The following is a 25136-nucleotide window of genomic DNA, read 5'->3' as shown; positions in this document are numbered from 1 at the left end:
CATATAAAAGAGAGAGATTATAAAAGCAAAAATGGTGCCTCGACTTCAGGAACAATAAAGGCTTTTGTATCAATGTTGGCAGATGGTCCCGGGTGTTTTGTGGCTGAGTGTGGCTCCTCAGTGTCACACTGAGAGGGGCTGAGTGGTGGGGAAGAAGGTGGCACATTAACCTGCTTCTGTGACTGGAAGTTTCTTACCTGGGTTGGCTTTCCCAGCCCCGGGGTCAGCAGACTTCAGTCTGTTTCTCTCACATTCTCTGCTGAACTGGTCACCTCCAGTCTTCAGCTGTGCTGACCTTCCCGTGGGTCTCCAAACATCCCAGCTTGGTCCAGCCGCAGGGCCTTTATCCTTGCTAATCCCATTTTCTGGAATGTTCTTTCCCCAGGTCTTCACGTGGCTGGCCCCTACTCATTCTCTCAGAAGGATCTTCTCATGTAACATCATTAATAGCAAGTACTCTGGAGCTAGCCTGACTGGGTTCAAATCCCAGCTCTGCCACGTTGAACAAGGTAAGTATCCGGCGTGCCTAAGTGGATGAATTGTTGTGGGGATTAAATGAGTTGGTGTAAATGTAAAGTCTTAGGATAATGCCTATCCCATAGTAAATTTATGTAAGAATTAGCTATTATTATTGGTCAATAATATATGTCACCTTTTATTAGAACGGTCCTCCACCCACCCTAGTCATTCTTTCCTCTTATCCACTATCTGCGAATATATTATTGATTTCTTTGCTTGTTTATTGCTTCCCTCTCCACTGCTAGAATACAAGAACCATGAGGACAGGGACCCTGTCTGTCTTGTTTACTGCTGTATGCCCAGTACCTAAGTAGTGTCAGACACATAGCAGATGCTCAAGAAATAGGGGTTGAGTGAAGTAGTATAGTCAATGAACTTCTCTGAACCAATAATTATTTCTTGGGGATTCTAAGTGGGTAAAGTGCTTCCAAATTCATGTGAGGCATAACGTGGCTTTTCCTTAAAAATTAATTCCCTACTTTGCTCCCTTGCCCAGACCCTTTAATAATATTACCACTTCAATCCATAGGACAGTGGACATTAAGATGGTAAATGATAAATTTATAAGCTACTGCAATCTAGACACATGTTTTTCTAATAATTCATGGGATATATCCTAGTGTCTGAGCTTTTGCCCAGTGGGCCATTTTCAACTCTGGCAAAATCACAATGTGTCTTTTCCTCCCAAAGAAGAAGGAGATGTGACCTCTCATAGACAACAGAACCCAGAGGGAGCTGAGGTAGGGATACAGATGAAGAACAGCACAGCAGAGCCATGCAAACTGGGAGACAAAACTGGTAACATAACTTGCAGAGCTTGTTGGATGAGGCAGCCCTTTCTTCTTCTATTTTTGATAGAGAATAAATTTACCGACTCCCTTGCAGCTAGGTATGGCTAGTCCTAGCCAGTGGGATATAAGTGGAAGAGGTGAGTGCAGCTACTAGGAAGGTTCCTTGAAAGGACTTTTCTTTTTCCTGCTCTCTGAGGGATAGATGGCTGGAGCTGGAGCAACCATGTTGGCTCATGAGGTAAACAGAGGCCATGCTTGGGGGAGCTACAAGAGAGAAGGAGCATGGCTTCATGAGGATTTGGTGGAGCAGAGCTGCCATTATCCCTGGACTATTCATCTCTCAATTTTTATTTGAGAGAGAAACAAACTTTCATCTTTTAAAGCCTTTGTTATTTTGGATTTGCTGCTACTCATAGGCAAGCCTAATCTTAGCAAACACAGCATCATAAATGGACGATGGATAAATGCTGAACTAAATTTTGACGTGTTAAATAAAAACTAGGGATTGTCTGCAAACAGAAGACCATGACGCAGGAAGTGCACACCAGTCTGGGTCCAGATCAGCGTAGGAAGAACAGCAGAGGCTCAGCAGACTCCTAGGTGCACAGGAAGAAAAAACCCAGATCAGGTTAATAGACAGTTCTCTCAGCTAAATCCAATTAAACACTTCCTTGGTTCTTTAGTGGTAAGAAATTAAAAATTAGCACCACAGCCTTGCTAGATAGCACACAGTACCTCCTCTACTTAATAACAGGTTACATTCTTCCTAAGTCTATTTGTTTGAGTCCAGAGGGACTGAGGCCCTGGGAACATAACTTAATCAGAGTACGAATCCTTGGAAACATTAAAACCAGCAGACTCTTCTTCTTCATGCTGATAAGTATTTCATGGGCAATCTTTTCTCCAAGTAGTTGGGGGCACTAAGGGAGTCTATGGAGCTGATAACTCCTTCCCGCCTCCGCCCACATCTCCTGGAGCACCTCAGCCACGGTGATCATTGCACTTTCCACCTCCCTACTCACTCTGAAGCTGTGCAGATTCGAAGGGCCTGGAACCTATGATCCTCCCCTGGTTATCAACTCTACACCGCCTCCCACCCCGCTTCCCCTTCCCTGGCTTTCCATCACTGCCTCCTATTTTGTTTCTTTCATAGCACTTACAACATTTACACTTTAATGTTTTTTAGTTTATTACCTGTATCTATCCCCATCTCCCACTGACTGTAAGTTTTTCAAGGGTAAAGACTGCATTTGTTTTAGTCACCAACATGTTCCCAGTCGCCAGCAAGTATGTTTGGCTCATATTAGGCGTTCAATAAAATAGGTGGTGAATGAATGAATACACACTTCAACAGCAGCACTTTCACTCTGCCATTAGGTCCTTGAGCAAAGTCCCAGCTTTGTCCTGCATTAATACCTGGCTCATGGGCAGCCCACGGGAGTGCTCATCTGATAGCCTCCTACTCTCAAGTTCTTGCCTTGTTCTTTTCCCTCCCCTCTTGCTGATTATCAGTGATGGTGTAAGCATAGCAGGTTGCGTGCTAAGCACTTTGTCCTTCCAAACTGTGCATCCTTTTGCAATGCATCAAGGCACACGAGCACAGCAGTCATTATTTTTTTCTCAACACTTTCAATCTTTTATGATTTCTTCTTTTAGTTCCATCACAATCACACACCTTTCATTTCAGTCACTTTAAAACTTTTGCTGCTCTTGTACTTGCTGGATACAGTGGGATTAACCATGCTTGCAAACTACCTCAGAACTAAGAGGTAAGATTGCCACTTATTGGGCTTCCCTGGTGGTGCAGTGGTTGAGAATCTGCCTGCCAATGCAGGGGACACGGGTTCGAGCCCTGGTCTGGGAAGATCCCACGTGCCGCGGAGCAACTGGGCCCATGAGCCACAACTACTGAGCCTGCGCGTCTGGAGCCTGTGCCTCGCAACAAGAGAGGCTGCGATAGTGAGAGGCCCGCGCACCGTCATGAAGAGTGGCCCCCGCTTGCCGCAACTAGAGAAAGCCCTCGCACAGAAACGAAGACCAAAAACACAGCCATAAATAAATAAATAAATAAATAATTAATTAAAAAAAAAAAAAAAAGATTGCCACTTATTAACAAAGGATTCTATGGTCCAGACTGGAAGGAACTTGCACTACATCTATCGCCATCTGTTGGCAGGAGGCCGAATTAATGTGATCTTGTTTTGTAGCTTTTGTTTGTATCTATGAAAGTTTATAACTTGGAAGTTCATAAGTAGAGTAGTTTTTTTTTTTTTTTTTAATCTGTAGTTTGTTGGATTCAATTACACTTAAGTTAAACCTGGAGTATAATCTCTTTTAATCCCTTTAGATAGTGCGTGAGTTCAAATATTCTCATTTATTCCTTTGTGTTGAATCCCCAAGTCTGGCATAAAGAATTCTAGTGAATATTGTTATAGCTCAATTTGTCGCAAATTGTGCCGCATGCGGTATATATAGGTATTCCCACCTAAAAATTTTGATAAAATAAATTTGGGACTCCTGGCATACCTCATTCACAATGTGCATTATCATTTAAAAGGCTCTCCTTAACCAATGTGTATTATCACCTAAAAGTCTCTTTTAAAAAAAGCCTAGTGTTTTTCAAACTTGCTTAATTATAGAACCCTTTCCTCATATAACATCCTGTGTTCCAACATTACTAGGGACACGTAGAGATCTATCATCTATCTATCTATCTATCTATCTATCTATCTATCTATCTATCTATCATCTATCTATCTATCTATCTATTCTGGTAGATCATAAATGTTTCTTGGAGTCAAGATTCTGGTGCAAAAAGGGCCCAAAACCATAATCATAGCACTCCTGAAAGAATACTGCCTTTGCAAAGTTTATTTCAGCCCTTGTGTGCATCACTTTAAACTAGCCCAGCAGCAGAATACCTGTTTGACATTCTGGAAAGGGTCCTCATGCTGTCTAGTTCAGTAATACTGAAACACCTTTTCCCAGCAGGTAATACAGTATCTCAGCAATCATTACATTTTGTGGAAGAGAAACATGAGAAAATTCCAGCAGCTACAGGAAAGCTTGAAGCACTTGCTTTGTTTTTTTGAGTAGGCTCATCTTGGCTTGCACACGTCTTAGTCTGAGTAAGGCGAATATTATTCACAGTGTGGGTGTGGCAGCCCAGGAGGACAATGATAGAAGTTCCAATTTCACATTTTTCTTTATTTGGTCTTACATCCTATGCGTCAAAATGATAAAGAATGTTCCAATGGCCTTCTAAAAGTTCAAAGTGGGAAGACTCCATGGTTGAGACATCCCTTAAATAATAGTCCTCATACCAGAATTTGTGTGTTTGTCTGTGGTGTGTGTGTGTGTGTGTGTGTGTGTGTGGTGTGGGTGAGTTATAAAACATTTCAAAATTTTCTTGGTGTTAGGAATTTAAAATTGAAGGACCCAAGTTCAGAAAACTGTGGGAGTGATGATATTATTGTGCATTTGCACTCTCACCCTTGATGTCTGGTTGCAAATGACCTTGGGCAAGGTCAAAGTGTGTGACTATCAGCTTCTAACTACTTTGTAAGAACAGTAGGAAATCAACCAACTGTGGGTACTGGCTGTTTAATTGCATTTCATTATACCTAATGCTCTTGGAGTCTCCCTTAAATCCATATAAGTGATAGGTGTTTGTCTGGCAATGTTGCTATTACCAAATGGCCACAGATGACCAATTTGATGATTTGTTTGACTTGATGATCAATGTCTTCAACTTTCTAAACACATTTTTAAGGTTAAATTTCTGACTTTCAAGTGAACTGTTGCCTTGGATGAATCCAGAGGAATAATCCTTTTATGCATTTAACTCCACAGAGAATACTTTTGGAAATCTATTGATATTCTGGTCCTTGGGCTGTTCCATTGGCATAAATATCTTAGACATGAATTCCCAGAGTTGTGATCCAGTTCCTTTGCAAGAGGCTTTTGTGCTGCTATTATAATAATCATCAGCAGTATCATTACCAATCCCTGCATTTGTAAAATAGTACTCATCAAGACTCTTCGTGGCAACTGATAGCAAACCAATTCAAGGTGGCTTAGCACAATAAGCCTTTATTGGCTCATGAAGCTTGAAAGTCCCGAGGTAGAGCTGGATTCTGTCACTGTACTTAAATAACACCTACCCTTCAGTCTTCATCTCTTACCCTGCTTTAATTTTTCTTCATAGCACTTATCATGAGCTGGCATGGTATTCCGTGTCTACTTGGTATTTATTGCCTGGGGTTCCCACTGGAATGCAAGCTCCAGGAGCGTAGGGTCTTCCTTTTGTGCATCACCTAATGCCAAGCATCCAGAAATGGACATGGAATATAGGAGGAATGTGATAACCAGTTGAATTAAAGAATGAAAGAGTGAATTCATGCAGGTGCTCAAATGGCTTCATTAGAAATTTGTCTTTAAACATCGTTTGTTCTGCTTCTTTCTGTGTTGCTTTCATTCTTTGGACTGCCTCTTCCCTGTGGGGACAAGATGGCTCCCAGCAGAAAGAGAACTTCTTTTTCTCAATAGAACCAGCAAAAGGCTCACTGACCAGCTTAGGTCATATGGCCATCCCTCAGCCAGTGAGCATGGCCAGGGGGGTGCAGTTGGCCCAAGTGAACCACAGTGTCTGAGGGTGGGAGGATATAAGCTGGGCAGACCTCACAAGAACTTGGCTAAAATAATAAGAGCTTAATAATTGCTCTCAGGTGCACTTTATCAACTGATCCTCACAAAACCTTGTGAGGAAAGAACAGATATTATTCTCCCCATTTTACAGATGAGGAAATTGAGGCTTGGGTAGGGTATGCTTCTTTAAGCAGTTAGGAAACGGTGGAGCTCTGTCTTGACCTCAGGTCTTCTTGGGCTTCACCCAGAATTCTTTCTACTGCAACAGACCTGGTGGAATAGCTTTTCAGTGTGGAAGAAAATGGCATGTGGCTTGTCTTTGCAGAAGGGGCTGAAAAGTGGGAAAGGTAAGAGATTTGATAAAATCCTTGAAGGGTTTTTACTTCTCTGGCTGAGTGACTTTATTTCTCTCAGTGGAGCCAGCTGGTTGGAAATGGCTGGTAATCACTAAAAGGTTTTGCCTTAGTACATGGAAAGCAAGGACTCAAGATGGTATGAGGAGGGAGTGGCAATAACAGCAAATTTTCTGAGCCCAATGACCTGAATCTGGAAAAAAGAAATGGCGTCATATTTAGGCAATGAACAATCACCTCTGAACCATGTGGAAGCACAGAGGTTTCTCTTTCTGCCAGTTTTGCACACATGTATAGAACACCTATTTTAAGAGATGAGAGGAATCTCAGGGAGCATCTAGACCTATAATTCTCACCCACTGTTTTATGGCCCCGTGAGCCAAAGTTTTAGCACTTCATGCTTGTTCCTCTCCCTCCACTCTTTGTTGGTAACATTGGGTGTGTTGCTTTTACTCTCTCATTCTGGGGTCAGCGGTAGAACATTTATAGGATTTTCTAGTTCACGGTGTAATTTTGTCTAGAAAACGTTGAACTGGTGGTTTCACAGTTAAGAACTGGGCTGGAAAAAAGGAAAGTCACTTGTTAAGATTGTCTGGCAATAAACGGAGGGACTGAACCTTAAACCCAGACTTAAAACAAACAAACAAAACCCCCCTTCCAGTTGTTTCCAGTAAACCAGTGCTTCTCAAGAGTTTGACCTGGCTGGGTCATACTCTAGGGGTTCTGATTTAATTGCTCTGAGGTGTCTGGACTTTCACAATTTCCCTGAGGGATTCTGATGGACAGACGGGTTGAGAACCTGAGCACTATCCACTGCCACTCCATACGCTGAAGTGCAAGGCTGTTGCTTGTTGCAGGATAGGATGGAGGGTTTCGGGGTAGAAACAAGTTGGAGAGCATTTGAGAAGATTATAGGAAAAAAGAAGAGAGCTAAGATATTATTTTTTTTTAAATAGCATGTATCAGTACTTCATTCCTTTTTTTTTGAATTTTATTTTATTTGTTTTTTTATACAGCAGGTTCTTATTAGTTATCCATTTTATACATATTAGTGTATACATGTCAATCCCAATCTCCCAATTCATCCCACCGCCACCACCACCACCCCCTCCACTTTCCCCCCTTGGTGTCCATACATTTGTTCTCTACATCTGTGTCTCAATTTCTGCCCTGCAAACCGGTTCATCTGTACCATTTTTCTAGGGTCCACATATATGCGTTAATATACGATATTTGTTTTTCTCTTTCTGACTTACTTCACTCTGTATGACAGTTTCTAGATTCATCCACGTCTCTACAAATGACCCTATTTTGTTCCTTTTTATGGCTGAGTAATATTCCATTGTATATATGTACGACATCTTTATCCATTCGTCTGTTGATGGGCATTTAGGTTGCTTCCATGACCTGGCTATTGTAAATAGTGCTGCAATGAACATTGGGGTGCATGTGTCTTTTTGAATTATGGTTTTCTCTGGGTATATGCCCAGTAGTGGGATTCCTGGGTCATATGGTAATTCTATTTTTAGTTTTTTAAGGAACCTCCATACTGTTCTCCGTAGTGGCTGTATCAATTTACATTCCCACCAACAGTGCAAGAGTGTTCCCTTTTCTCCACACCCTCTCCAGCATTTGCTGTTTGTAGATTTTCTGATGATGCCCATTCTAACTGGTGTGAGGTGATACCTCATTGTAGTTTTGATTTGCATTTCTCTAATAATTAGTGATGTTGAGCAGCTTTTCATGTGCTTCTTGGCCGTCTGTATGTCTTCTTTGGAGAAATGTCTATTTAGGTCTTCTGCCCATTTTTGGATTGAGTTGTTTGTTTGTTTTTAATATTGAGCTGCATGAGCTGTTTATATATTTTGGAGATTAATCCTTTGTCCATTGATTTGTTTGCAAATATTTTCTCCCATTTTGAGGGCTGTCTTTTCATCTTGTTTATGGTTTCCTTTGCTGTGCAAAAGCTTTTAAGTTTCATTAGGTCCCATTTGTTTATTTTTGTTTTTATTTCCATTACTCTAGGAGGTGGATCAAAAAAGATCTTGCTGTGATTTATGTCAAAGAGTGTTCTTCCTATGTTTCCCTCTAAGAGTTTTATAGTGTCTGGTCTTACATTTAGGTCTCTAATCCATTTTGAGTTTATTTTTGTGTATGGTGTTAGGGAGTGTTCTAATTTCATTCTTTTACATGTAGCTGTCCAGTTTTCCCAGCACCACTTATTGAAGAGACTGTCTTTTCTCCATTGTATATCCTTGCCTCCTTTGTCATAGATTAGTTGACCATAGGTGCGTGGGTTTATCTCTGGGCTTTCTATCCTGTTCCATTGATCTATGTTTCTGTTTTTGTGCCAGTACCATATTGTCTTGATTACTGTAGCTTTGTAGTATAGTCTGAAGTCAGGGAGTCTGATTCCTGCAGCTCCGTTTTTTCCCTCAAGACTGCTTTGGCTATTCGGGGTCTTCTGTGTCTCTATACAAATTTTAAGATTTTTTGTTCTAGTTCTGTAAAAAATGCCATGGGTAATTTGAAAGGGATTGCATTGAATCTGTAGATTGCTTTGGGTAGTATAGTCATTTTCACAATATTGATTCTTCTAATCCAAGGTCATGGTATTTCTCTCCATCTGTTTGTATCATCTTTAATTTCTTGCATCAGTGTCTTATAGTTTTCTGCATACAGGTCTTTTGTCTCCCTAGACAGGTTTATTCCTAGGTATTTTATTCTTTTTGTTGCAGTGGTAAATGGGAGTGTTTCCTTAATTTTTCTTTCAGATTTTTCATCATTAGTGTATAGGAATGCAAGAGATTTCTGTGCATTAATTTTGTATCCTGCAAATTTACCAAATTCATTGATTAGCTCTAGTAGTTTTCTGGTGGAATCTTTAGGATTCTCTATGTATAGTATCATGTTATCTGCAAACAGTGACAGTTTTCCTTCTTCTTTTCCAATTTGTATTCCTTTTATTTCTGTTTCTTCTCTGATTGCCATTGCTAGGACTTCCAAAACTATGTGGAATAATAGTGGTGAGAGTGGACATCCTTGTCTTGTTCCTGATCTTAGAGGAAATGCTTTCAGTGTTTCACCATTGCGAATGATGTTTGCTGTTGGTTTGTCGTATATGGCCTTTATTATGTTGAGGTAGGTTCCCTCTATGACTACTTTCTGGAGAGTTTTTGTCATAAATGGGAGAATTGAATTGAATTTTGTCAAAAGCTTTTTCTGCATCTATTGAAATGATCATATGATTTTTATTCTTCAATTTGTTAATATGATGTATCACATTGATTGATTTGCATATATTGAAGAATCCTTGCATCCCTGGGATAAATCCCACTTGATCATGGTGTATGATCCTTTTAATGTGTTGTTGGATTCCGTTTGCTAGTATTTTGTTGAGGATTTTTGCATCTATATTCATCAGTGATATTGGTCTGTAATTTTCTTTTTTTGTAGTATCTTTGTCTCGTTTTGGTATCAGGGTGATGGTGGCCTCATAGAATGAGTTTGGGAGTGTTCCTTCCTCTGCAATTTTTGGGAAGAGTTTGGGTGTTAGCTGTTCTCTAAATGTTTGATAGAATTCACCTATGAAGCTATCTGGTCCTGGACTTTTGTTTGTTGGAAGATTTTTAAGCACAGTTTCAATTTCATTACTTGTGATTGGTCTGTTCATATTTTCTATTTCTTCCTGGTTCAGTCTTGGAAAGTTTTACCTTTCTAAGAATTTGTCCATTTCTTCCAGGTTGTCCACTTTATTGGCATAGAATTGCTTGTAGTAGTCTCTTAGGATGCTTTGTATTTCTGTGGTGTCTGTTGTAACTTCTCCTTTTTCATTTCTAATTTTATTGATTTGAGTCCTCTCCCTCTTTTTCTTGATGAGTCTGGCTAATGATTTATCAATTTTGTTTATCTTCTCAAAGAACCGGCTTTTAGTTTTATTCATCTTTGCTATTTTTTTTGTTTCTATTTCATTTATTTCTGCTCTGATCTTTATGATTCCTTTCCTTCTGCTAACTTTGGGTTTTGTTTGTTCTTCTTTCTCTAGTTCCTTTAGGTGTAAGGTTAGATTGTTTATTTGAGATTTTTCTTGTTTCTTGAGGTAGGCTTGTATTGCTATAAACTTCCCTCTTAGAACTGCCTTTGCTGCATCCCATAGGTTTTGAATCGTCGTGTATTCATTGTCATTTGTCTCTAGGTATTTTTTGATTTCCTCTTTGATTTCTTCAGTGATCTCTTGGTTATTTAGTAACGTATTGTTTCACCTCCATGTGTTTGTGTTTTTTACGTTTTTTTCCCTGTAATTGATTTCTAATCTCATAGCATTGTGGTCAGAAAAGATGCTTGATATGATTTCAATTTTCTTAAATTTACTGAGGCTTGATTTGTGACCCAGGATATGATCTATCCTGGAGAGTGTTCCGTGCACACTTGAGAAGAAAGTGTAATCTGCTGTTTTTGGATGGAATGTCCTATAAATATCAATTAAATCTATCTGGTCTGTTGTGTCATTTAAAGCTTGTGTTTCCTTATTAATTTTCTGTTTGGATTATCTGTCCATTGGTGTAAGTGAGATGTTAAAGTCCCCGTCTATTATTGTGTTACTGTCGATTTCCTCTTTTATAGCTGTTAGCAGTTGCCGTAGGTATTGAGGTGCTCCTATGTTGGGTGCATATATATTTATAATTGTTATATCTTCTTCTTGGATTGATCCCTTGATCATTATGTAGTGTCCTGTCTTGTGTCTTGTAACATTCTTTATTTTAAAGTCTATTTTATCTGATATGAGTATTGCTACTCCAGCATTCTTTTGATATCCATTTGCATGGAATATCTTTTTCCATCCCCTCACTTTCAGTCTGTATGTGTCCCTAGGTCTGAAGTGGGTCTCTTGTAGACAACATATATATGGTTCTTGTTTTTTTATCCATTCAGCGAGCTTGTGTCTTTTGGTTGGAGCATTTAATCCATTCACGTTTAAGGTAATTAACGATATGTATGTTCGTATTACCATTTTCTTAATTGTTTTGGGTTTGTTTTTGTAGGTCCTTTTCTTCTCTTGTGTTTCCCACTTAGAGAAGTTCCTTTAGCATTTGTTGTAGGGCTGGTTTGGTGGTGCTGAATTCTCTTAGCTTCTGCTTGTCTGTAAAGCTTTTGATTTCTCCATCGAATCTGAATGAGATCTGTGCTGTGTAGAGTAATCTTGGTCGTAGGTTCTTCCCTTTCATCATTTTAAATATGTCACGCCACTCCCTTCTGGCTTGTAGAGTTCTGCTGAGAAATCAGCTGTTAACCTTATGGGAGTTCCCTTGTATTTTATTTGTGGTTTTTCCCTTGCTGCTTTCAATAATTTATCTTTGTCTTTAATTTTTGCCAGTTTGGTTACTATGTGTCTTGGCGTGTTTCTCCTTGGGTTTATCCTGTATGGGACTCTCTGTGCTTCCTGGACTTGGGTGGCTATTTCCTTTCCCATGTTAGGGAAGTTTTCGACTATAATCTCTTCAAATATTTTCTCAGGCCCTTTCTCTCTCTCTTCTCCTTCTGCGACCCCTATAATGTGAATGTTGTTGCGTTTAATGTTGTCCAAGAGGTCTCTTAGGCTGTCTTCATTTCTTTTCATTCTTTTTTCTTTATTCTGTTCTGCAGCAGTGAATTCCACCATTCTGTTTTCTGGGTCACTTATCCGTTCTTCTGCCTCAATTATTCTGCTATTGATTCCTTCTAGTGTATTTTTCATTTCAGTTACTGTATTGTTCATCTCTGTTTGTTTGTTCTTTAATTCTTCTAGATCTTTGTTAAATATTTCTTGTGTCTTCTCAATCTTTGCCTCCATTCTTTTTCTGAGGTCCTTGATCGTCTTCACTATCAATATTCCGAATTCTTTTTCTGGAAGGTTGCCTGTCTCCACTTCATTTAGTTGTTTTTCTGGGGTTTTATCTTGTTCCTTCATCTGGTACATAGTCCTCTGCCTTTTCATCTTGTCTATCTTTCTGTGACTGTCAAGAGCTAAGATCTTTATGGAAGCTTCCTGCGCTGATGGAGGAAGCTGATACTGGCTTCTCGATGCAGACTATCTTCGGGACTGGCAACAGTGTTACTGCGAGTCCATGGGTATTTCTGTGCAAATTAGAAAATCATGCAGAGGCCTCAGTCCTGCAGACACCCACCCAGGCTCACGAGAGGATGGTTGCCTTGGAAATTTTCAAAGGAAACCTTCTGCGTTAAGGATCCAGCTGTGCACCAGGCACAAGCCCCAGTTAGCAAAACAAGGACTGAGTCTTGCCGCCTTGGATGCGTGCCTTGTGCAGTGAACAACCTTCCCAAGAACTGAGGCAGCCCGGGATGGGGAAGTCCAACTAGAAATTCCATTCAACTACAAGCTGATATCTAACACTTTTTTGACTTGCCTTACTGTCAAATTCATCTGTTGTGGACAGGGAGAAACACATGGGGTCCTGCTATTCTAGTTCTTGAATTGATAAGGAGAAATTGTCTGGTAAAGAAGAAATGACTAGAGTCTTTGGCAGGCTCCTATGGTAACTCAGGGTGGATGAAGCTGGGCATAATCAGACATATTCCCTAAATCTTAAGGTGGACCTGAGTAGAACTAAGGAAAAGATGGCCAATCCATAGCATGAGACTTAGAAAAGAAGATGGCTGAAGAGAATTGAAAGATTGTCAAAAGTATAACTCTTTTAAATATTCCTTTCATCTTACAAAAGCAATCCAAACTAATTGCAGAAATTGTAGAAAATAGAAATGAGCCGAAAGAAGACAAGCCATTTGAAAGCTTACTACTCAGAAATAACCACCAACAGTTTTTTGTTTATCCTATCAGTCTCTTTTCTATGCTTATAGATACATTCATATATACTGCAAAACAGGATCATTATGTATAGAATGTCTTGTAAGCTGCTTTTTAACTTAACAGTATTCCACATTTTCCATGTCATTCACTGTTCCCCTACCTTGTTATTTTATGGTTGCATGGTAACTCATTTAATGAATGTGTCATAATATATTTAATTAATTTCTATTTTGAAATGTACATTGTTTCCAATTTTTTACATTATAAATAGTATTTGATGAACATTCTTTGAGTTATACCTATTGCCGTATTCCTGAATAAATGCTTAATGGGGAAATCAGGGTCAACTACATCTTGCCAAACAGCTCAACAGAAAGATTGTACCATTTTCCGCTCCCACCCGTGATGGATGAGAAGGTGGGTTTCCTAGAAACCCCTCCAATGTGAGTCAGAGCAATATGTCTGACTTAGCAGTTTGTTGGCTCTAAATGAGATGGAGTGGGATGTCCTTCCAGGGATAGAAGGGCAAAAATTGAGACTTTGAAAATGGGCAGTCCCAAAGAGCTGGTTCCAGGAGCGTGTTCTCACACTGCAAGCTTTCAGAATGATGTTCGTCTCTTCTGCACTGAACTTACTGGTCAGAGGAAGTGACTAAGCCCGCATTGCATTTCCTCCCATGGTCACAAGACCAGGGGCAGAGTTCATTCTAGGCAATGTCTTCATAGGTGTCCTCACCGCTTGGGCCTGGGTGCCCAGCACCACCTGCGAGCGCAGTGGGAGGGACAGAGTGTGGGTGCAGACATGCTTCTCTAACGGAATAAGAAGACCCGAGAAGGACACGACAAGCTCCCTTTCTGAGAGTACTGGGAGGCATTCAACACATTGCCAATTGAGGAGGACGCAGGCTTCTTTTCTTAGACACTTCTTTTCTTATTTTTTGGTAATAAAGTTTAATTTTTCATCATAAAAGTAATGCACATTCTCTAAAGAAAATGTGGAAAATATGGGATATAAAGTGAAGGAGAAATCATGCACAGGCACATTACCGAAGTATGAATGTCAGTACATGTCTCTCCAGTCTTTCGCTGTGTGAATGTGCATGTGTGTGTGATTGTTCTTTTGGTATAGTTGTAATTGCACTGTCTCAATTATTTTTCCATCCTGCTTTTTTCACTTTAACATCATATGCATTTTCCATGTTATTACATGGTCTTGATAAACATTTTTGGATTATGTAATTCTCAGTTGTGTGAATGGGCCACCATTCATTGTTCAGTGTTAATAGTTAGACTATTATTTCTGTTTTACAGATGAGAAAGATAAGACCCCTAGGAGACACAAGATTTACCCAACATCACAGGACCAGTAAGTGGTACCACCAACATTTCATCTGTTCATCTATTATTTAATTATTCATTCATTCAGCAAACATTTATAGAATACCTGCTGTCATATCATGTACTATAAAGCCTTTGGGAGGCAAAAACAATATTCCTGCTCATGTGATATTTATAAATTAGTGGGCAGTACAACCTCATTGGAGCTTTGACAGAAGAGTTCCTTGGCTCTGTTAGAGCTCAGAGAGGGATACCTATCCAGCCTGGGGTCCAGGAATGCTTCCTTGGAGGAGGTAATGTTGAAGCTCACTCTTACAGGAAGGCTGAGAGTTCGGGAGCAGGGTAAGGGGGTGGCCACATAAACATCCCAACGTGAGAGGGAGCAGGATGTGCTCTGGGAACTGCAAATCTTGGGCCACGGGGTTTGTTGGGAGTGATGGGGTTGGTAGGTGGGAATCAGCTCATGATGAGCTTCTGTGGCCCGCCAAGAACTTTGGACCTTTTCCTGCAAGCAGTGGGGACCCTGGGTACAATGTAGGCAGGAGATTTGTACATTCTATTTGGATTTTAGAAGGAACCACTGATGTCACGGAGGAGAATGGACTGGGGAGACTGGAGTGAAGGAAAGCAGCTGGAAGACTATTCAGATAAGAGATGTTGGGGCCCTCAATGAGGCAGGATAGCTGGGGTGGAGGGGAAGATATGGATTCAAGAAATAACTGGAAAGCAAGACAGAAAGCAGACCCAACTTTGTGAAGTCTGTGCAGAGGACAGGGCAATATGATGAGGTCATCGGGTTTGGGAATCCGTGAGGAGAGGAGACAACTGGCTCTGCCTTATCTGCCATGGATTTGTTTTGAGGTGCCTGTGGGACTGAGTGGGTAGTTGTGTGGAGAGAGGTGAGAGGTTTGGGTGGAATAAAGATTAGGAGCCATCAGGGCATATGTGATGGTCAAAGCCTGAAGGAGGATGAGAATCAAGCAGGAAGAGTACAGAGCAGTGGTTGGAGCCTATTGGCAATCCTGAACCCCTCTGTGGATCTTATGAAACCTGGAAACCCTCAATTCAGAAATCTACAAGCAGAGAAAAGTTCAAAGAGTTTAAATAACTTTCTTGGAGTTTGTAGGTATTCTGAAGCTCATCTGTGGTGTGGAGTGAGAAGTGAAGTCTAAGGCAGCATCCTGAAGGGCACCAGTATTTCAGGGGCAGGTGGTGGAAGAAAAACCTCCAAAAGAAACTGAGAAGGGCCTGCTTGGGTTAGGGGTTGGGGGGCAGAATGAAAAGAGTAAGAGAATGATGCTCTGGAAAGAGGGAAAGCAGTTTCATGAAGGAAAAGGTCACCTACAGTGTCAGAGTTTAAAGTTAGGGTCAGCTCAGTGTCAAGTGGAGCTGAAGCTCAGTAGATTGAACGCTAAGAGCAATGAAAAGACCCAAGGCTTCCAGCCCATAGGCCAGTGTTCTCCGTACACCCTGCTTCTCTCCCGTGACTCCTGTTCCGTATTTCAGGGGAGAGAGCATTCATCCATCACAAGGGGCACCTCTTAGCTTACAACATGGCCCTTTTTGAGCACAGTTGGTATTTGAGACAAGGAAATTGCAAATCGCTTTGGGCTGAGGCTGCATGGCTGATTATTGCCCTCAGTCCTCTACCCCTGCGTATATCTAGGTCCCTTGCTATGAAGCTTGGTAATTCCCCCCACAAAAGGGCAAGTATATTTCCCTGCCCCTTGACTTTCGGCTCAGCCACATGACTTGCTTCGGCTGGTTGGATAGTAGCAGACCTGGTGTAAGATGGAGCTAGGAATGCCTTGTGTGGCTCATCTTGTCCTCATGAGCATCTGCCGTTGCCCTGAGAAAAACCCGGCCGGCCCTCTCACTGCTCCTGGGAGGCAGGTGAGAGACAGGTGGAGCAGAGCTACCCCTAGGCCACCCCCTGACTCATGAGTGACAAAGACATGCTTGCTATTGTAGGCCTCTGAGATCTTGGGGGCCATCAATGAGTCCTACAGCACTCCTTCATAAAGGCCCCCATGCCTCACAGAAGCTTTCACCTGTCTGCCTTTCCTGGGTCCTCTCCCCAGTGTCCCTCTGCCTGACTCCCTGCTGGGACATTGTTCCTCTGTCACAGACTCAGCTCCCCTAGCTCCTGGTCATGATCTGGAGCAGGAGGGATTGAAGCAGCCGTAGCCCCACTTCCCGTCACCCGCGTCTACTCATTTCAGAGACAAGCCCAGTATGATTCAGCTCGCAGGTTCATATCTGAGGTTTCTTGTTTATTCCCAAGGCCCAGTCCCAGTCAGGCGCCCTTCTGTTCTACTTGGGATAAATTTAATAATTCATTCAACACATTTTTATTGAACTGCTACTATATGCCAGTCCATTAAAAGCAAAGCCTCCTCTTTTTTTCAAAGAAAATACTTGTTTGTTTTCATGTAAAACACCCAGTGCAATGCCTGATGTGTAGCTGGTGTTCCACTGATGGCAAGCACATTGCTATTCATTCACAAATGAATACCTTTGTGCATAAATCTTGGTTTCCATTTTTAAAAAACTCCTTGTATTTTTAATTGCCAAAGTAATGCATGCCTGTCTTAACAAATTAAAATATCAAATTACATTTAAATTTTAAATTAATTGACAGGAGCTTGGGTTTTGTACCTCCCAGAAAAGTGTCTGGTGGGTAAAATGAGGCTCAGCTATGGCTCAGTCTTGTGTTATATGTTTAGCACCAGGCCTGGCACAGGGTAAACTCCCAATAAATGGTAATTGCTATTTTTTTTTTAATTTATTTTTATTTATTTATGGCTGTGTTGGGTCTTCGTTTCTGTGCGAGGGCTTTCTCTAGTTGTGGCAAGTGGGGGCCACTCTTCATCGCGGTGCGCGGGCCTTTCACTATCATGGCCTCTCTTTTTGCGGAGCACAGGCTCCAGACGCGCAGGCTCAGTAATTGCGGCTCATGGGCCCAGTTGCTCCGCGGCATGTGGGATCTTCCCAGACCAGGGCTCGAACCCGTGTCCCCTGCATTGGCAGGTGGATTCTCAACCACTGCGCCACCAGGGAAGCCCGTAATTGCTATTTTTTAAAATTAATTTTTATTGGAGTATAGTTGATTTACAACATTGTGTTCGTTTCTGCTGTACAGTGAAGTGAATCAGTTATACATATACATATATCCATTCTTTTTTAGATTCTTTTCCCATATAGGTCATTACAGAGTATTGAGTAGAGTTCCCTGTGCTATACAGTAGGTTCTTATTAGTTATCTATTTTATATAGTTTAGTAGTGTGGTTATGTCAGGTAACTGCTATTATTATTACCGTCACCATCAACATCATCAACAAGCAGAGCCAGATGCTCAGTCTTTGCTTTCCTCTGCCAAGGCGATGCTGTTCAGGCCCTTCCAAGCCGGCCTTCCTGCTCCATCTTCCTGGCTCCACCCTTTGTACCACGTCTGTGACTGCAGATGTGGGTGTTGCCCACTTGCCAGCTTTCTCCCAGCAGCACCGGGTCATGGTCAGTGGGAGGCATCCCTCCAGGCTCCCTCAGCTCCCTTCACTTTGTGGCCTGCATTGCTCACTGCTCCCCAGAGATGGGGATTCCTCCCTCAACCCTCCTCTCCTCCTCCTTCTCCATCCTCTCATAACTGCAGTCAGGGTCCAGGTCCTTGCAATTCCCAATCCTCCTCTCCCTTGAGGAGTCTCAGGGGCCTGTTCTCTCCTTCTCACTGTGGCTGCCGCTCTCTGAGGTCAGGTTGGCAGAAGCTCCTGCCAGGAACAGGGAAACAGCCCCCTCACTGGTCTCCCTTCCTCCAGCCTCTACCAGCATTGCCTGATTAATTAATTAGAGCCTGAGAAATTAAAGTGTATCTCCGATCCTGTCTCTTGGTGCTCAAAGCCCTTCCATGGCTCCCTAGTGCATTACTGAATCACTCTCAGTGCCTTAGGGCTCATGAAGATCTAACCCTAAACTAATTATCCAGCCCCTTTCTCTTGCCTGCTCCTCACCAGGTGCATGGCCAACTGGACAGTTCCTTGAATACACCCTTCACTTTCCACCTTCTAGGTCCCGCTCATGCTCTCTCCTTTGCTGGAGATGTCTTTCCCTCCATCCCCACATGTCCACCCTACCGATTTTTGAGAGCTGCTCAAATGCCCCTTCTCCATGAACTCTTTTCTAATTTCTTCAACTAGAATTGATTTTGCTTTGCTCTGAGTGCCATGGCACCATCACTCCTCTGGACCAGGATTTCTCCACCTTGGCTCTGTTGAGTTTTGGGGGCTGAATAATTCCTTGCTATGGGGGTTTCCTGCATATCGTACAATGTTTAACAGCATCCCTGGCTTTTATCCACTAGATGCCAGTTCCACCTCCTAATCCAGTTGTGACAACCAAAAATGTCTCCAGACATTGGTCCAAATGTCTCCAGACAAAGTCCACTGGGGGCGTGGGGGGTGGAGCAAATCGCCACCCCTCCCCCCTCCGTCCCCAGCCCCCTAGTTGAGAACCACTGCTCTAGAACAATATTTATGCAACAAATCACCTGCCACACTCACTCGTGTCTTGCCTGGGACTATGCTACCTAATTATGTCAGGCCCTTTCAAGCCCCTGAGCATTGGCACATGCTGTTCCCTCTCCCAGGAATGCCCTTCCCCTCTCTCCTTCATCTGATGAGTTCCTCCTTAGCCTGCCAAGCCTGGATGACAGGCTGCCTCCTCTTGCGGCCCCTCCCATCCTGCCTCCTCGCTCGCCGGGCAGAACGGATGGCTCTGGTTCCTGAGTTCCACAGCACTTTGCACAGACTTTGATCATAGTCCTCACCAGACCACGTGCTGCGTTATAGAAAACTAGTTTAAGTATTTGTCTCCTGAAGTAGAACATGAGCTGTGACATGGCAGGGACCTCGGCTTGCCGAGGCCTCTGCAGCTGTGCCAGGGCAGGAGCTCACCAAGGACAAGGCTGGGGCACTGGAGTGGTTATGTGTGTCTAGGAAGAGCAGTGTCTGAGTTCAAGCCCCAAGTTAGGCATTTATAGTTGTGTGATTTGGGGTGATTTATTAAGCTTCTCTGGAGGCTTAATTTCACTCCCCGTAAAACCACCTTCAGGATAGCATCTATCTTACAGGGTTTTTCCAAGGATTTAACAAATTAATACATATAAAATGCTCTCCTGGTACCTGGCAGATAGTAAGTGCTCAGTAAATCTGCGTAATGAGTGAAGAATGAATGAATGAGGGTTGCACTGGGCAGTGCGAGGATGTGGATCCCATGGGCTGGTACACCCTCAGTAGCGCAGTAGCCTGTGTGCTGCTCCCGGACCCGAGCCTCTGTCCCGCCCCACCCCCGTCCCCTTCCAGCAGTCCTCACCCTGTCCTCCCAGCCTGGGCAGCTTGGGCTCTGAGCACAGCCTGCTGGGGAGAGAGGGCTGTGGGCTCACTTCACGGTGAGGTAGCCAGCCTGGGCGGAACAAGGACAGACATTAAAAAATCTATTTTCTCACTGGGCATAAGTAATTGGCAAAAAAGCTCTAAATCCATAGCTGTCAGGTGAAGTCATTTCCGAGAGAAAAAGGAGCAAAGGAGTGAGGCAGCCAGAGGGAGGGAGTGAAACGCAGAACAAGGGTCTGGAGAGGCCGGGACAGAAAACCTCTCCTTCCCTCTCCCAGACCAGACCCTTCTCCTGCTATCAAACTTCCTTCATTTTTTTTTTTTTTTTCTTTTCTGGAAAAAGAGATTTCTAAGGTGGTAAAAGCAACAAAAGCCAGCCCTGGAATTATTTAATGAGCCAGAATGAATTGCATTTGAAATAATTTAAATGGGATCTGGGAGCATTTAACTGCAGCTTGGGATCTTAACTAGAGTGGGAAAGGATCTTTGTGCTAATTGCTGGCAGTGATATTCCTACAGAGAGGGAGAGATAGCAACAAGCAATTAACAGACAAGGGGTAATTTCAGAGTCTGAGCTGCTCAGGCGGGGAGAGTGAGCACCTTGGTGTTGCTGCTTGGGGAGCCCAAGTCCCCCAGCAGGGGGCAGACACGGCCTGGGGCCCTGCGTGGGGAGGGAAGGGGGAGGGGGGATGTGGGGGGATAGGTAAGGGACCAGGACGGGGCCTCCAGCAGTGGAAGCGGGTCCATCATCTTTCTGAGGGATGGATCTCCAGGAGGGGGATAAAGTGAAGCTTCCCTGCAGTCCCCTGCCCCACCTTCTGGAACACCAGCTTTGGGAAGGCAGTGGACTTTGCCAGCTTCCAGGTGAGGGAACAGAGACAGCCACATTTGGGTTCTTTCTGTTTCATCCCACATAACCTTCCCTAGAGGTCTCTCTGCTGGTTGCACTTTTAATCACCAGTTTTGTTGTGGAGTGTACGATTCTGTTCATTAGCTTTGGGATTGACAAATGACCCTGGGAAGGTATTCTTAGCCCCATTCTACAGATAAGAAACTGAGGCTTTCGACTGTGACTTAGTTGAGGACACATAGTTGATGAGTGTCAAAGGGTGTGTCCTGAACCTTCATCAACTAGTAGTCATGGTTACAGTGTGCAGGCAGATGTGAATGTCATCGTCCCTGTCCTCCGGGATGAGTCTACAAGGCTCGCACTCTAGAATCACTAATAATTACGACAGATTGAAGATGCTAACTTCCATAGGAAAGATACAAATGAAAGCCAGAGGAGAGGGGGCTCACTTCTGAGTGGGTGACCAGCACAGGCATCACCTTGGAGTGTGGGTAGAATCTGGATATGTGGAGATGTAGAGGAGAGAGGCTGCCGTAGAGGGCATTACTTGAGCAAAGACAGGAAGGGGGGAAAGTATGGGGCATGTACAGGAGACATCAGACATTTCTATACGTCTGGAGAGGAGGGTAGAGCTAGGGGAAGAGTCGGGGTCAGATAATGGAGAGTTTTGCATGCTGGGCTGATAAGTTGGAACCTCGCTTTGCATGCAGTGGGGATTTCTGGGAGGTTTTTGAGCTGGGGAGCAGCTGTGCGGGATTAATCTGGCAGTAGTGCGGGGGAAGGGCTCGGCGTGGAACCAGGTAGGGATCATCATAGTTGCCTACAGAAGAGGCAGTGAGAGTCTGAATTGGGACAGTAGTGTGGGATGGAGAGAAGAGGACCCCCTGCCCCATCCACTGCTCTGCCCTCAGCACCACGCTGGCTGTCCTGGGTGTGCTCCGCGGTCCTCAGCAGCAGTTGGACCACAGCCTGAGTTGGAAATACAGATCACGGATGACATGTGTGTAACACGTGGGGCACAAGGCTGGTGTAGCCAGGAGGTCATCTGGGCGTCTGGACTGGTCCTTGCTTTTGACAGGTGACGACCAAAGCCACCCCAAACCATGGTCACTTACCCTGTTTGTAACTCCATAATCTCTCTTCCCCTCAGAAGTCTGCATTTAATCATTTTGACAGTCCAGAAAGCCTACGCTAGAGCTTCCTCCACTTTGAGCACAAGAATTTTCTAATTCCGAGTTGTTGGCAGAGGGAAAGCGCTGCCTCCCAGGTGTGGTTTCGACTCATCCCTGGAACTGGGCAAACAAGACAGACCTGTGTGGAGCGGGTTTCCATTTAAGTGTGGGAACAGGGGGTTGGACTCATGATCTTTACGTCCCTTCCCGCCCCTGATTCTTAAATTCCCCTCATTGTGCTGCCTGTTCATTTTATTCTGTCCTCTGTGCCATCTCCTCCAGGAAGCCTTCCCTCACCACAGCCACCTCGTGCCTCTCTAAAGACCTGCTTCCTTGGAAAGTTGCCTATGATAGATTTGTGCCTGCTTTGAGGGCAGGGCCCATGTCTTGCACGTATTCCCTGTAAGACCACCTGAGGCATGACAGAGAGAAATTTGTTATTAATACTTTGTTGTTATTTTGCTATTTTTAATAATGCTAATAATAATAACAGTTAAAGCTACCACTGCTCTGACCACGTGGTGAGCATCTCAATACATTATTTCTAATTCTCAAACAAACCTGCAAGGGAGTGAACATTACTGCCATTTTCCAATGAAGGAAGTGAGACTCAGAGAGGCCAAGTCACTTGACCTCTGTCCTACAGTTAGGACAGGGAGGCATCGGGATTTGCTCCCAGGCTGGCCAGCTCCAACACGCTCTTTCTCTCTCTGTTTGGTGGAATGGAATGATCATAATCATGCTTCCAAATATCATCTCATGGTTCCGTAGCATAATAATAGCAAACCATATTGAGAGAGCTGAGCTTGGGCTATTGTCCATCTGAAGGTCCACCCAAGGGTTTAGCCCACGAGGAGAGGTTTGCTTGTTGTTCTAAATCCTCTGACCATACAGCTTTCCACAGCTCTAGGTCACGAGGCAGAATGTTGGGGCTGGAAGCCCTACACTAGACTTTCCAACTCCGGGCAAAGAAGTCGCTGAGGAAATGCTATTGCTCTGCGGTCTTCCAGCCCATAGGTGGAGCTGTTGGACCCCGGGAAGTCCCAGGTTGTGAGGGATGGAGGGAGCGATGCAGGCCAGTCCCAGCTCAGCTCTGGAAAAGGGAAGGCACACACTGATTTTAAGAACGGACCCTGGAAACATCCTAAATGACCATCAAGATGAGCCGAGTTAAATACATTATAATACACCCACACAATGGAATGCCATGTAGCCATTAAAAATTATGACGTGGATTTATGTTGATTGTTATAGAAAGATACCTCACAATATATTTTGCTGAGGAAAAAAGCATGCCTCGGGACATTTGATATATATAGAATGATCCCCAAGATACAAAATTGTGAGAGACAGAGATGGATAGTAAGCATAGATATTCACCAAAATCATTAACAGTATAGATCTTTTTAGATGGTGAGATTTCAAATGATTTTTACTGTAGTCTTTTTATCTGTAATATGTGAATTTTTAAAATAACAAGCATATATTATCTTTGCAAGTGGGAAAAATAAAGCCTTTTTCCATTTGAAAATGCATAGATCAAACCAAACTGAAGGTGTTACCCACTCTTCCCAAAGCTAGTCCTGTTCAGAGTGTAGCACCTCTGATGTCTCATCCGTGTGTTAGTGACTAGTTACTCCCTCGCAGAGGAGTGGAGACATTTGTCACCAGTGTTAGAGACAGAAAAAAGCCGAGGAGGACTTTCCTGGGCCAGTTCCAGCACCTATGTGGGAGCTGCGGGCCAGAAGGCGGTCCCCAGGACTCCCCACCCCTCCGTTCCGTCTCGGCCCCACCCCTCCCTCTCCCGTTTCCACCCCCAGCCTCGTCTCCCCCGTCCTCACCCTCCTCCCGGTGTCTCCACCAACTTTAATCTCCACAAATTCTATTCAGCAGCGAGTCCCTGAACTTTCTAATTGAGATCAGAGATAAATATAGTGGGGAAGAAGGGAGGGAGAAGGAGGAGGCCTAGTTTTAATTTGCAGCATCTCCCATTAATAACAACTTCTAATTAAAAAGTCTCTATCTCCCAGCCTGAGTCCAAGAGAAAAGTCTCCCCAGGTCTGTCTGGCTGGAACCTTTGTGCCAGTGAGTTCGGAGTGCGGATTTCTGCACCAGCTGAGCCCTCTCTGTCAGAAGCCATAATTAAGCTGGAAAAGAAAAAAAAGAAAGGAAAAAAAAAAAAAAGGATGTCATCTAAGACCATAGGGATCGTCCCTTGATGCAGTCCTAGAAGGAGGCCGTACACCTTCCTCGGAGAGCGGTGCCTGCTGGGCCAGTCCTGTTACAGGTGGCCAGGCCAGATGGACGAGGAGGAAGTTGAGGGGGTGGGGGACGTTTTCTGGAGCTGGAGGAGCTAAGTGTCACAGGAGGTTGGAACCAGTGAGCTCAGAGAGAGCGCGCTCTGCCGCCATCCAGGGTGCGTCTGCCCTATCTTTTTTTTTTTAAAGTTTTCTTTATTTATTTATTTTTGGCTGTGTTGGGTCTTCGCCTCTGTGCGAGGGCTTTCTCTAGTTGCGGCAAGTGGGGGCCACTCTTCATCACGGTGCGCGGGCCTCTCACTATCGCGGCCTCTCTTGTTGCGGAGCGCAGGCTCAGTAGTTGTGGCTCACGGGCCCAGTTGCTCCGCGGCATGTGGGATCCTCCCAGACCAGGGCTCGAACCCGTGTCCCCTGCACTGGCAGGCAGATTCTCAACCACTGCGCCACCAGGGAAGCCCTGCCCTATCTTTTCCCTTTCTCTTCTCCCCCCATTTCCTCTACAGAGGCTCCATCCTTCTGTGGTTTGTGAGCCTGTGTGTGTCTGTGTGTGAAACGGGTGTGCTGGTGCTGCGGATGGAGAAGCGATGGCTGTTAACAGTCTAAGATAGTAGGATGTGCCATTTAGTATTGATCTAAACACAAGTACCAGTTTATATTTTTTCCCCAGAAACGTTTTTATGCCTTTGCAACTTGCTGAACTGAAGTGGGCACTCAGTCAACAGCTGTGGATGAATGAAGGGCGGAATGAACATAAAGATCCTCTCTGGGCTTCAGTCTCATAGCCCACCGGTTACTCAGTGCCCCCACTTGGATCTTTAATAGGCATCTCAGACTTCATGTGTCTCAGCTAAACTCATGATCGTCCTTTCCAGACCTGCCCCTCACACAGCCTTCTCCCATCTCAGTTGAAGGGAGCTCCATCTTTCTAGTTGCTCAGGCCGGAAATCTTGGTGGCATCCTTGACCCTCCCCTTTCTCTCACATACCACATCCTTTATCCACGAGGAATTCTTGTTGGCT

General features: G+C 43.7%; 1 protein-coding gene across 4 annotated transcripts in view; it reads left to right on the top strand.

Annotated features, from left to right (window-relative positions):
• Window positions 1–25136, top strand: part of LOC309655589 (uncharacterized protein) — a 108964-nt gene that overhangs the window by 63051 nt on the left and 20777 nt on the right. For 2 of the 4 annotated variants that reach the window (XR_014260900.1, XR_014260901.1), the window contains exons 2-3: window positions 386–509; window positions 14426–17223. Coding sequence is in view for 2 of the 4 variants with exons in the window: in XM_082450949.1 (XP_082307075.1) it covers window positions 386–509; window positions 14426–14480 (179 nt within the window). In the remaining 2 variants the exon portion in view is untranslated. Of the gene's footprint in view, window positions 1–385; window positions 510–14425; window positions 17224–25136 lie in introns of those variants that run through there. The other 2 variants (XM_082450949.1, XM_082450950.1) reach the window with 1 other exon arrangement.

This window comes from Balaenoptera physalus (genome assembly GCF_965194825.1).
Source record: "Balaenoptera physalus genome assembly, chromosome: 2".
NCBI classification, from domain to species: domain Eukaryota; kingdom Metazoa; phylum Chordata; class Mammalia; order Artiodactyla; family Balaenopteridae; genus Balaenoptera; species Balaenoptera physalus.
Note: the sequence above shows the minus strand (reverse complement) of the source record. Positions and strands in the feature narration are given on the sequence as shown.